The 14,460-nt window shown below is 33.5% G+C and overlaps 1 protein-coding gene across 1 annotated transcript; it reads right to left on the bottom strand.

Annotated features, from left to right (window-relative positions):
* Positions 1–200: 200 nt before the first annotated feature.
* LOC114717907 (protein FAR1-RELATED SEQUENCE 5-like) lies at positions 201–7,887 on the bottom strand. Its single transcript, XM_028903132.1, has 3 exons — positions 6,967–7,887; positions 6,065–6,335; positions 201–304 (listed from the first exon to the last, which is right to left on the bottom strand). The coding sequence occupies exons 1-3, from the start codon at positions 7,885–7,887 to the stop codon at positions 201–203; spliced, it is 1,296 nt and encodes a 431-aa protein (XP_028758965.1).
* Positions 7,888–14,460: the final 6,573 nt, after the last annotated feature.

Below are 14,460 nucleotides of genomic sequence, written 5' to 3'. Positions count from 1 at the left end.
ATCCCTTACACCACACGCAGACACCAAAGGAGGACCGTAGACAAACCCACACGCGAGCCAAAGGAGGACCATAGACACACGCGCGCGCGAGCCACCCTCAGCACCCATCATCGGCGCAGCATCATCATCCCCGGCCTTCACTGTCAGCGACGCAGCGTGGAGAGACAGAGAGACGCGAGGAGGACAGTAAGCAGCGACCTTCAACCATCAACGCCGGCGAGCTCTATCTCTACTTCCGTTATTGCCTTCGGCCTGACAGCATCGTGTTTCTGATTCCTTCCCATGGCCACTCTGCAATTCAAATCTGTGTCAGCAAAATTTGAAACCATGCGTACCTAATTTTAACAAGCTTCTTGGAGACGGAGGATATGGAGTATTGGGTTTGAGCTTGGAGTTAAGCAGGGGGTTTTTCTATTTCAATTCCTTTAATTTAATTAAGTAATAGATTTTTTGAGTTGGAATTGATATTATTTGATTAAATTTTGTGAGATTATTGGTTATATTTCTTAGTTTATGATTGAATTTTTGTGATTGTGATTGGGTTATGTAGTTTGAGACTTATATATATATATATATATATATATTGTGTTTGAAGTCTACGTGGTTATGTTATTCTTTCATAATTTGGATATTTGTTAAATATCTCAAGTTAAGTATTTTTTTGTATAGGGAACCAAATTGTATTAATCTGGCATACTAATTGGTGTTTAATGGTTTTTTTTTTTTGATTGAAAGTTTAATGGTATTTTTAATTGGCAGTTGTAGCTAGAGTTCTAAGACATCTATTCAAGGATAACCCAATTTCCATTTTACAAGCATTCTCTTATATTTCTCTAACATCCAAATTTTTATCATTTGCTATTTTCTTTAAGTAATTTTCTTTCATTTTAAATTTTAAATCACCTTTTCATTTTCTTTCTATATAAAAGAAAATTTCCAAAAAAAAAAGCATTTATAATTGTTTTTTATTTATTTGCAGAATAGATTTTAATTTTTTATTTTAAAATAAAAAGACAAAAAAAAAACCTCTTTTACCAGCAGTTTTGATTTTTAATTAATTTACGACCTAGTTAAGTTTTAGGTTCTAATAAGAGAACAACTTTAGTTTGCATCACTATATTACATTCTAAATTAAATTTAATTTGACTCCCAAGATGACATGAGGATGAATATGTTGAGTTTGTTCAAGTCCAAGCAGGAGAATGGAATCACTATCCGTTTCTTCTTTCTCAATTATATCCTTCTTTCCATTTTTAATAAAAAAGCTATTTAACTAATTTCAATAAATTAAAAAATAAAATAAAATAGTTAATTATGATAAATGTAATTTGATGTCCCTAACATACTCATATATAACATTAGATTATTTATGGGCTTATACATGTTATGCAAATTAGTTTGAAAAAAATAAATAAAAATGAGAGATAAATACATTGTAATAATATCTTTAGAACCAGATTCAATCTCTAGCTAACTTTTATATTAGCAATTGGACAGAGTATTAAATGCCGTAAACAATACCGCTGGCCAAAAAAAAAAAAGTCTTAAACCATAAAAACACCTAGGGAAAACGGCTATGGATATACAATGTGCGAAGAGTTTGTGAAATGTGAGAGCTAGCTGCAAAAGAAGTAAACAAGCCATTGCCACCACTAGTAAGCGTAACTATTGTTTTGTTTCTTTGGATGCAATGTGTATTTTAATTTCTCAAACTACGAGAATTAGTGACTACAGTGAAGAGGAGAGACGTAGAAGATTTAGATACGGTTATTATGTCTAATTAAGTATGATATCAATGTGTTAAAAGCGTGACCAAAAAGATCAGAGAGTCACATGAGAGAATAATAAAATACTCTTCCAATCCTTAATATAAGACCTATTTAATTAATTTGATTAGATTAAGAAAGTTATATAAGTTAGTTAATTATAAGAAATATGACATGTTTTTCTTAAAACATCATAATCATCTTTCTTAATATCCTTCCTCCCTCACTTACTTGATTATGGTTGAGAGAGTATTCATAAGGGTAATTTAGAGAAAATTGATAAATATGATAAATGGGTCTTATATTTAAAACCAAAACCAACTCAATAATTGAGTTTTATATTAAAAACATATGATTAATGATTCTATCCCACTAGCCTACCATCGTGGAAGAAAAAGAGCAGCTGACGGCTGACGCTACAGAGACAATCTTTAGTGCAAGCCACGCACCCCGGACTCTTCTGTTCCATTCTTAGAAAGGGGTAGTCGGCGAGCCAGAGTGAAATATATTACCGTGTTCTTGACCCCCTCCCCCCAAAAAAAAATCACAACATCTTAAGTTACTTATGATGTTTGGATAATCCCAAAATCATAAATGGAAGTAAATTTTTTTTCATATTTACTTCATATATTATAAAAATATTTTTAAAATCATGGTTTTATTTTTATCCTTCTAACATCATTTCGGGCTACTACTGAAAAGGCCAAAAGTAACTGGTAAAACAAAAACAAAAAAAAGCAAAAGGCAAAAAGTAAAGTGACTATAAAGAATGTTTCAGAAATAATTAGAATAATTTTGGAAAAATTGTAAACAAGATTTGTATAGATTCTGATAACAATTAAATGACAAATAACAACAAACTCTTGACAAAATATCTGATTTGTAATTTCCCAATTTGCACCGTCTTTTTTTTTTGTGATTTTCCAAAAAAATTTTGTCACATTCTCCGCTCAACCTATCTGTTTATAAGATAAAGAGAAATTTTTTTTAATTCTACTGATACTTTATTAAATTTTTAGTATAAATATATTATTTTGTCTATTATTTATTACAGTGTAGATAGTTATTTTTTAAAATATAGTATTTATATTAAATAGTAATAATATTAAAAAATTATTATATTTTAAAAGATAAGTTAATACAGTTTAAGATTTTCTTTTAATTTATTTTTTTGGGTGAACTGTGAATTTTAATTTCTCAATCTGCAAGAATTGGTGATTATAGTGATGAGGAGAGAGAGGCGCAAGATTTAGATATGGGTGTTGTGTTTAAGTTTAAATCATGGTAGGATCATATTATTCTTTTTAAAGAGTAACTTTTGGGTATCATGGCTCAGGAATTTAAATTAAAGATCAACAATAAATTTTTGTTATTTTTAATTACTACCTCTAATTTTTAATATAAGAGCTAATTGAATAATTGAGTAGATTAAAAAAACTAGTTAAGTTAGTTATTTGTAATAAATATGTATTATATTTTCTAAAATATCCTTGCTAATCAAATGTATTGACTAGAACTACCATTATTATAAGGATCATCTTAAAAAAAAGAGATAAATATAAGAGATAAAGTGAGTTGAGATTTTATAATTAAAACCAAAATAAAAGCCAAACGAGTTTTTACATCAAGTGTAGTCCATGAATGAAGGGATAGATCATTCCCCCACATATGTTTGTCAGATTGGAGTTGCCTTGTTGGAACCACAGGAAACAATTTAAGTTGTTTAATACCCAGAATTCGTCTGCACAATTCAAACTTTTGGCGCAACGACATGGGAAAGCCAATAGATTCAGAGTGGTGAGATCTATAATTGGAACTCAGTAGCTTGAATAATCGGAATTGTAAGCCCAACATATGCATAGAGTTACAAGATAAGATAGTTAAGGGAAAGACCAAACTGGAATTTGAAGGGTCACTAGTATGGCTAAAAGCTTGCGAAAAGCGAAAGTTGATTTTGGTTAAGGAACAGTGCAAGACCACACCATTAATTAACTAAGATAACCTAATTTTTTTCTTGGTACTGAGAAGTTTGAGGGTTTATCAAGATCAGAATATACTTCCAGACTCATAAAGTATTTAAAAGATACTTACAGATCATCTATTAACAAAATCCTTATATTGATAGTGGGATTTAAACTCATAATCTTACAAGTTATGAACCGATTTTATACTAGTTAAACCAATTATTGTTAGGAAAATAACGTTATTTAGTTAATTGTCCTCACGGAAAGCCCAAGACAGACATAAGATGGGCCCACCGAGCAAAGTGGATCCATTTAAATTTAAATCAGTCAAACAGTCCAGTAAATATGTGGAGAAGATTATCTCGTTTGGATAGATATCATCAAGAGCATTTTCTAAAATCCGTATCCCGCGGCCTAAGCCTTATCTCGTTCATAGTCATTAGTCAACATGAAGTACGGTGATGGTCCCATGGCCATGTACGGACTATTGTGTGGTCATTGTCACCCGACATTGTAGGGAAATTATTCCATGGGGGACATATATTCTGATAATCTCATCCTCTTGTTCATGTCATTTCAAGATAATTGTCTCTTCTTTTTTTTTTTGACCAGCAAAGATAATTGTCATTAATGACTCTACCCCGCTGGTTAAAAAAAAAAACAAAGACTCTACCCCACTAGCCTACCATCGTGGAAGAAAAAGCAGCCGACTCCTGACGTTACAGGGACAACATTTAGTGCCAGCCACGTACCCTTGAATCTATTACCGTGCCCTTGAATCTCCCGCCCAACAATCATAACATCTTAGGTTTTCCAGGGGATGCGTGGGTAATTCAAAAATATTTTTAAAAAGTATTTTCTTTTATAAATTAAAGTAAATTTCATTACATATTTATTTCATATACTATAAAAATATTTTTAAAATTATGATTTTGTTTCTATCCTTCTAACATTATTTCCGTTATTTCCGGCCACCACTCAAAAGGCAAAAACTAACTGGTCAAAAAAATAAAAAAAGCAAAAGGCAAAAAGTAAAGTGACAATAAAGAATGTTTCAGAAATAATTAGGAAAATTTTGAAAAAATTACACACAAAAAAAACTGTGAAAATTGTGAAATTATAAATCGGGGACCTGTTACAAGATTTGTATAGATTCTGATAACAATTAAATGACAAATAACAACAAACTCTTGACAAAATATCTGATTTGTAATTTCCCAATTTTCACCGTCCTTTTTTTTTTTTTAATTTTCCAAAAAATTTGTCACATTCTCAGCTCAACCTATCTGTTTATAAGATAAAGAGAAATTTTTTTTAATTCTATTGATACTTTATTAAATTTTTAGCATAAATATACTATTTTGTCTATTATTTATTACAGTATAGATAGTTATTTTTTAAAATATAGTATTTATATTAAATAGAAATAATATTAAAAAATTATTATATTTTAAAAGATGATTTAACGCAGCTTAAGATTTTCTTTTAATTTGTTTTTGTTTTTAGGTGAATTGTGTATTTTAATTTCTCAATCTGCAAGAATTGGTGATTATAGTGATGAGGAGAGAGAGGCGCAAGATTTAGATATGGGTGTTGTGTTTAAGTTTAAATCATGGTAGGGCACTTTGTGATTGTGTAATAATTCTCTACGTTCAGACATAAAATGGGGGCTCAGAAGATATAGAAAAGCTATTTGCTTCTCGCGAAGTGCTTACCTTACTTTACATCCTGGATTACGCCAAATGGACGGATTATCTTATACATTATTGGATCGGCCGATCCGAAATATAGATATGATTAATGCTTACCTTTTCCTTTTTGGTCAAAGATTAGCGCTTACTTTACAAAACCCCAGAAGACAGAAGCGGCTATATTACAGAGGGTATCATCACTGTCGATCAGCAACAACAGCTTCAATCGAGTTGAGTTATGGAAAGGAGACACAATTTTAACGACATAGTTGCAGAGCCACTCGTGAAGAACACCAGAAAAGATTGGTTTGAATGGGTTCAGAACTATCTAATATCTCAAGATCTTTGGGAAGTGATGAGTAGTATCGCAAGACCAGACGAAAATGACGTGGAAGATTTTGGCAGATGGAGAAGAAAGAATGCCGCAGCATTGCATGTCATTCGCATCTCTTGCGGTCCTAAGAATGAAAGATGCATGGGACATTCTCTATCGTACCTACAATAATAATGCACCAAGCTCTCCACTCCGAGGTCAGTGCTTTACGTTATACAAATCAGAATCTCGCTGTTTGTTATTTAGGAAGTGGATTAAGTGAGAATAGAGAGCTAAAACTCAGGCTTGTTTGGTGCGCGTGATTCCCACCTTCAAGGATGGAACCATGCGACTCTTCTCTCCTGACTTGTTGATCTCCCGATCTCATGAAAGCTTGGATAGATTGAGCTTTCTTATTGTCTGTGATGGCCAAGTTAAATCCCTCTCCCTCTTCTCTCTGTTCCCCATATCCACCCCATTTCACATCAAATTGACAACAAACCTCAATAAACTTCATTTTTGCATAAGAACTTCTGCAATTATATATAATGAAGGAGTTCAATTCACGTACAGAGAAATCCCTTGACATACAAGGACTCATCTGCACATACACACAGTAAAAGATTTAGGAATCTGAAAGTCCAAAACATACATACATACATGCATGCATAGTTATATGAACAGCCCTACTGCTTTAATTTACTTACGTATATAAATGAGATAGGCCCCATTTGGTATGCCTGAAGTTTTTAAAATTGCACAAGTTGGCGCAAGATAGGTGCACTTTGATTGACCATCCTCGGTATCTTTTGTCGAGATTCATACTCAAGTTGTAACTCTTTAAATCGTTTCTTTTCTACAACTTTATCAAATCTCTTGAAGAATCGATTAATATCTAATTTTAGCTTTGTGCATCTCTTCACCTCAGCATTCACACTTTCACTAACCTGTGTGCTTCTCATACCTAGTGTGAAGACATCTTTCATATAACACCTGGCCCATTTCTCCTTAATATTGTAAGTGGAGTTCAACCATCCATTTTCATGGACATTGTAAGAAGATAACAATTTACTCCAGGCTTCTTCAAATTTATCCACTTGGACATAATCAAACATACATTTTTTGAAGTTAGTCAAAAAGTGTGAACCTTCTTTCATCAAGTTCCCAAGGTGTTTAATGCCATTTTGTAATAAATGCCAAGTGCACAAACAATGTCTTGTATTAGGAAGTACTTCACTCAATGCTCTAGCCATAGCTTGATCCTGGTCAGTAAACACTGTTTGAGGCTTGTTTTGTGTGTGAGCATCTAAGAAAGTTTCCAACAGCCACTCAAAAGACTCAATGGTCTCATCATATAACAACGCTGCTCCAAAAATAACCGCACTTCTATGATGGTTAAAACCAGAAAAAAGTGCAAGGGGCCGATGATCCCTGTTTGTATTATATGTCGTGTCTAGTGATACAACCTCACCAAAATGTGCATAATCTTTTAACATACGAGCATCTGCCCAAAACACATTGGTAACTTGTTGTTCCATATCCAATTGGTATTTGTGATAAAATGAAGGATTTTCAGCAATTCGTTTTTGAAAATATTCAAGAAGACATCCCACCTCTCCAAACTTTATATGCTTTCGCCTTTTCTTCATCAAGTAGTTCCTTGCATCTATCATGGTATAACCAAGATTTTCTTGACCACCAACATATGTACTCATTAAGTCAAAAGCTTCCTTAGGTTCAAGCCCATATTCTTCTGCAAGATCTACTTCATGAGTTTGAACTTCTAATAAATTTCTCTGTGATGGTAACAAGTGCACTGTTTCTTGTGTATGAAGAGGGTGATTGTGTTCTTCATTAAACTTGGTGATTTTGAATTTTTCATCTATACAAGATACAACCATTCTTGTCTTGCAATTGGTTCTTATCTCAGGCTGATATCTAGAAGTGGTTGTCTCTCTTCTATCTTTTTTCCGAATACCCTCCTTACAACATACATATCTATATGTAATAATGGAACCATCTTTTTTACTCTTTGTTCCATTATACTTTCTAACTCCAAATCCAATTTTACTCCCATATTCATTCCAAAAGTTCCAGGCTTCATCTAGACTTTCAAACTCTCTCCCTATTTCGAGTTTAAATTCATCTTCCATGATATGGTTCCTATAGATGATAAATATATCACAATTTAAAAAATATCATCAATAGGAATTTGGAATTTTATGAACTCCAAATATACAAAAAAAGAATGATCAATTTTCAAATACCATTCTTCAAACAAAAATATAAACACAAGTTATAGGTTACTCACATAATAACATTAACAAGCTAAATCAGAAAACAAAACCATCTAAAGCCACTTTAAATTTCAATTATATATAATATATATAATAATAATAACCTGCATATGACCCCATTTTAATATATATGAAAATATATAAATAAGATTGTTAGAGAACGCAAAAAAGATGGAAGATAAGAAACCTTTGATGCTTTCTTCTCGCAAAGGTCTGAAATCTGATGCCTTCTTCAATCTGAAATTTTTTCTGTACCGAAATTCAACTTTTTTCTCACCGAAATTCAGTTTTTTTTCCAATTTTCAATGGCACCAAGTGCGGTAATTCGCTTTCTCTTGTGGCGGCTGGAACAACAAATATTTTCCCTAGGAGCGCAGCAGAAGCGATTTTGTTTTGGAGTGTACAGGTTATTTTTTTTTATTTAATGAAACGGTGCGCATAGGAGATGAGCTATCGGTGCTCATCTCCCGCTGAGCAGGGAAACACGTTCCGTCAGATTGGAGTTGCCTTGTTGGAACCACAGGAAACAATTTAAATTGTTTAATACCCAGACTTCGTCCGCACAATTCAAACTTTCGGCGGAACGACATTGGAAAACCAATAGATTCAGAGTGGTGAGATATATAATTGGAACTCAGTAACTTGAATAATCGGAATTGTAAGCCCAACATATCCATAGAGTTGCAAGAGAAGGTAGTTAAGGGAAAGACCAAACTGGAATTCTGAAGGGTCACTAGTATGGCTAAAAGCTTGCGAAAGGCGAAAGTTGATTTTGGTTAAGGAACAGTGCAAGACCACACCATTAATTAACTAAGATAACCTAATTTTTTCTTGGTACTGAGAAGTTTGAGGGTTTATCAAGATCAAAATATACTTCCAGACTCATAAAGTATTTATAAAGATATTTACAGATCATCTATTAACAAAATTCTCATATTGATAGTGAGATTTAAACTCATAATCTTACGAGTTATGAACCAATTTCTTACTAGTTAAACCAATTATTGTTAGTAAAATAACGTCATTTAGTTAATTGTTCTCACGGAAAGCCCAAGACGGACATAAGATGGGCCCGCCGAGCAAAGTGGATCCATTTAAATTTAAAGTGGATCCATTTAAATTTAAATCAGTTAAATAGTCCAGTTTTATTCACGAGCCTTAGCCTTATCTAGTTCATAGTCCTTAGTCAACATGAAGTACGGTGATGGTCCCATGGCCATGTACGGACTATTGTGTGGTCATTGTCACCGGACATTATGAGGCCGCTTTACGGCGACGTGACCTATATAGGGAAATTATTCCATGGGGGACACATATTCTGATATTCTCATCCTCTTGTTCATGTCATTTCAAGATAATTGTCTGTTTTTTTTTTTACCGGCGAAGATAATTGTCCCTTTATGCATGCTGATTTAAGTCAATATATATTACTCCTCTTGTCTTATTTATAAAGCACTTTCAACATATTTTATACAGATCAAGAAAAATTTTAAACTTTATTAACTCTCATTTAAAATTTAATGACTTTTCAACTTTATCCCTATTTAATATACATTATACTTCATATAAATAAAGTCAACACAATAATAAATGAAAGGGTAAAATTGTATATCCATATAAAAAATTTCTATCAGTACCCTATAAATAAGATAAAAAATACCTTTTCTTTCTGTTCTATAAATAAGATTAGAAGAGTATATGATTAATGACTCTGCCCGGCTGGTAAAAAAAAAAGACTCTACCCCACTAGCCTACCATCGTGGAAGAAAAAAAGCAGCCGACTCCTGACGTTACAGAGACAATATTTAGTGCAAGCCACGTACCCCGGACTTTTTTGTTTCCGTTCTTTGAAGGGGCTAGTCGGCGAGCCAGTGTGAATTATATTACCGTGCCCTTGAATCTCCCGCCCAACAAAAATAAAAAAAGCAAAAGGCAAAAAGTAAAGTGACAATAAAGAATGTTTTAGAAATAATTAGAAAAATTTTGGAAAAATTGCACAAAAAAACTGTGAAAATTGTGAAATTAATTATAAATCGGGGACCTGTTACAAGGGTTGTATAGATTCTGATAACAATTAAATGACAAATAACAACAAACTCTTGACAAGATATAGAAAAACTATTTGCTTCTCGCGAAGTGCTTACCTTACTTTACATCCTGGATTACGCCAAATGGACGGATTGTCTTATACATCATTGGATCGGCCGATCCGAAATAGAGATATGATTAATGCTTACCTTTTCCTTTTTGGTCAAAGATTAGCGCTTACTTTACAAAACCCCAGAAGACAGAAGCGGCTATATTACACAGGGTATCATCACTGTGGATCAGCAACAACAGGTTCAATTGAGTTGAGTTATGGAAAGGAGGAGCAATTTTAACGATATAGTTGCAGAGCCACTCGCGAAGAACAGCAAAAAAGATTGGTTTGAATGGGTTGAGAACTATCTAATATCTCAAGATCTTTGGGAAGTGACGAGTAGTATCGCAAGGCCAGACGAAAATGACGTGGAAGATTTTGGCAGATGGAGAAGAAAGAATGCCGCAGCATTGCATGTCATTCGCATCTCTTGCGGTCCTAAGAATCACTCTCACTTAAGAGGGGTCTCTGAAGCCAAAGATGCATGGGACATTCTCTATCGTACCTACAATAATAATGCACCAAGCTCTCCACCCCAAGGTCAGTGCTTTACCTTATACAAATCAGAATCTCGCTGTTTGTTATTTAGGAAGTGGATTAAGTGAGAATAGAGAGCTAAAACTTGGGCTTGTTTGGTGCGCATGATTCCCACCTTCAAGGATGGAACCATGCGACTCTTCTCTCCTGACTTGTTGATCTCCCGATCTCATGAAAGCTTGGATAGATTGAGCTTTCTTATTGTCTGTGATGACCAAGTTAAATCCCTCTCCCTCTTCTCTCTCTCTTCCCCATATCCACCCCATTTCACATCAAATTGACAATAAACCCCAATAAACTTCATTTTCGCATAAGAACTTCTGGAATTATATATAATGAAGGAGTTCAATTCACGTACAGAGAAATCCCTTGACATACAAGGACTCATCTGCACATACACAGAGTCAAAAATTTAGGAATATGAAAGCCCAAAACATACATACATGCATACATAGTTATATGAACAGCCCTACTGCTTTAATTTACTTACGTAGATAAATGAGATAGGCCCCATTTTCCATGCCTGAAGTTTTTAGCGGAAATGATAAGGTTTCGTTTCAAGAGATGCTTGGTTTGCCAGCTAGGACATAGGCGGGAAAACGGGTCAGCTCTTGATGAGCTCGGGTCTAAAAGCTACCTTGCCCTAAAACATCCCTAATGTTGAAGCCCGGACCTTGAACTCTCGGGTATCGCCTGACCCACAAGTTCTAAGCCCTTTTAAAATTTTCAATACTTTTTACTTATTTTCAAATAGATAAAAATAAAAAAAAAGATCTGATGAAAATTCAATTTAACTAATAAATGTAAGTAAACTAGAGTGCCGAATTAAGTCTAAATAAATAACCAAAACTAAATCAAATCAACCAGTTATCCTGAATGCGAGTACACGTAGAAATTGAGCATATAATGTATAAAAGATTATAATAATTTCAAATAAATACTAGCTGAAAAAATGAACAAATATAATTATCAAAATGGTAGACATATAACACAAATGGGAGAAAATAATAGTATGAGCTAAAACATGTTGATGTTTGATGGATTTGGACTTAAAAAGGCTGGTTCTAAAAGCCATTTATGTTAAAATCATTTTTTTTAAGAGGCCCAACTCTCAATTTAAATAGATTTAAACAGGATCCATCTGTTTTCCTGGTTCTAGAGAGAAGATGAAGAAGGTCAAGAAAATAGTAATTCTTATTCAATCATATCAAAAGCTTCGTACAATCCTACCTCTATTCATAAAGCACTATAAATAATAGGATAATAATGGTTCTGATTCAAATCTAAATCTTAATCCTAAAATAGGAAAGATAATTTTAGGATACCCTAGATATCCTGTTATTTAAAATATTACATAATATTAAAATATAAATAATTGATAGGCATAAAATATAAAACTTATTTCACAATTTTAATAAAGAGTGAATAAAATATCATCCTTAGGAGGATTCGATGCCAACAGCCTGCTTAAGCATCAACATTACACTTTCACTTAATTTAAGTAAAACACAATTTGGAACATGATAAACCAAAAATGAAATCTAACTAGAACAGGAAAACAACTCTAAGTTATACTTAAGACTACGAGTAAATCTAAACTGCGAATGTAGTGACTTGGATTGTTATCGTCATGATCACTTCTTTTTGTCTAATTTCTCTCTTTAACTGCAGTTAAAGCTATATTTGGCCTGATTTACTTAGAATGTTCAAAGTTTTTTCTAGTGTCTATTTTGTACTCAGAACCTTAGTTTACTCCATAGGCTGTTTTATTGTTTGCTTACTAACCATATGGACTTTGTATTTTAATTGTCTTTTTATCCCAAAAAAAGAAGCTATATTTGTTAGTATAGAACTCTTAATTACCTAATAGTATCTTCCGAATCGGTAAAAGGCATTCCAACTATGTTAATCTCTAATTCCTTAGGTGATTACTTAGTCATACTAGCTATCAGACCAAATTGAGTGCCAGCCTAATGTGACTACATAGGGCCAATATGTATATGTATTTTTATTCTACAAGCAAATCAAGTTATTCAGTGCTTAAACACTCACTCAATTCTACGCGATTATTCAATTAAAGGTCTAATCTAAATTCCCTATGCCTAGCTAGGCTCCTTTAGAATATCAAGATCTGTCCCAATTGGATTTCTCATCTTTCAGGATAATCAAGCGCACAATTGAATTAACAAACATAACATTAAAGCACCTAAATATTAAAATTATCATCCACTAATCCATAATCAAACTATAATAATCCATAGTTAAGGTTTAGTTACAATAATTGAACATTCTCGTGAACAAATACAGAGCAAACCAAGCTTGAAATCATATAAAAATATCCAATTTTACTTGGTGACTCCCCAAAATACCCAAATTTATCTCAAATCTAACAAAAAATGGCGAGCTATCAATAATCTAATAAATCCTAATATAATGGATAAATATCTTTTTTTTAATAATCCTACTACATAACCCTAGATATCTAATTAAACCTAGAGAAAACTTAAGTCAAGTTAATTAGGTCCATTATATTCAGTTAGCCACTGAGATTATGTCACCTGTGTTAGCATTACACATCATTACTTAACCTAAGAAACCATCGTTTAATTGTAACGGGTAGGGTTTCAATTATCATCAAGCAGACCTTCCTAAGAAGGATTCAGTTTGATAGTCATCTTGCTGTGTGCACGGTTTTCTATAGATGCAACCATACAAGCAAAGCACAAGGGCCTCTTATCAGTTCTTTCCCTTTTCTTATAAGCCTCCTATGAACTTTTCTGCTTCGACCAAAATCAATTTTTTCTTTTGCCTTCCTCTTATCCACCGTTTTCATCCACTCGTTGCAAATTTACATAACCAACTTCCAATGCAGCTCAAAACTCAGCACCCTCTCTCTTAGTGTATTGCATTTTTGTTGTTGTGTGGTTACAACATGTTTTCCTTTGATTAGGCTACCCCTCTTATAAGAAAGCACAATTTTTTCACATTTGCTTCTTCCTCTCTGCATCTTTCCGCACAAGTCTGATTCTTCCTCTCTTCTTCTCACTCTTCTCTTCTGCTGCTTCGTCTTAGCACCTTTCATTGGCTTCTCTTTCAATCTGCTCCATTTGTGCAAGTTTCTCGTCTCAGCATTCCTCTGATTTCTTTCTTTCAGTTTTCCCCCTTTTTTCTTATTTCATTCTTTTCCTTCCAATCTATGCACCACTCTAAATTTCGTTGACCTTTCTTTTCAATTTTCAAAGGGGATTGACCTCCAGAATTATGCTTGCTTCACTTACTGACACTCTAGAGTTCTTGGATTTTGCCTTTGCGTTTGCCCTTGCATTTACTCACATGACTTGCCAACTATATCGAACTGAATAGTGAATCCTTCCAAGGAAGGATTCCTGGGTTTGGCTTGACGATGATTGGAACCCGACACGTTACAAATAAACAGTTGTTTCACAGGTTAAGTGACGTGAAACAGTAATACAGGTGGCATAATCTCAGTGGCTAATTGGACATAATGAACCTAATTAACTTGACCTAAGTTTTCTCCATTAAACCCTAATCAACCATTATTCCCATATTCCTTGCATTAATTGATTCTCACTTGATTTTTCTGTGTCCTTTCTCTTAATTATGGATCTGATTTGTGCGTGTATGTTTGCGTACTATACGTATCAATCAATATATATATGTGTGGGTGTGCACGCATATATTAATGTATGCTTGCATGCTGGTTGTTGACACAAGAATTGGCGATTACAGAG

This window comes from Neltuma alba, unplaced genomic scaffold (assembly GCF_004799145.2).
Source record: "Neltuma alba isolate B1F8T4 unplaced genomic scaffold, ASM479914v2 tig00011781_pilon, whole genome shotgun sequence".
NCBI classification, from domain to species: domain Eukaryota; kingdom Viridiplantae; phylum Streptophyta; class Magnoliopsida; order Fabales; family Fabaceae; genus Neltuma; species Neltuma alba.
This window is presented reverse-complemented; position numbering and strand designations above follow the sequence as displayed.

Coding starts and splice junctions, on each gene's coding strand:
- LOC114717907 (XM_028903132.1), bottom strand. CDS start 7,887: ATGGAAGATGAATTTAAACTCGAAATAGGGAGAGAGTTTGAAAGTCTA. Junction 6,336..6,966: donor TGGCTAGAGCATTGAGTGAA/GTACTTCCTAAT, acceptor GTGTATGTGCAG/ATGAGTCCTTGTATGTCAAG. Junction 305..6,064: donor GCATGGTTCCATCCTTGAAG/GTGGGAATCACG, acceptor TTGCTGACACAG/ATTTGAATTGCAGAGTGGCC.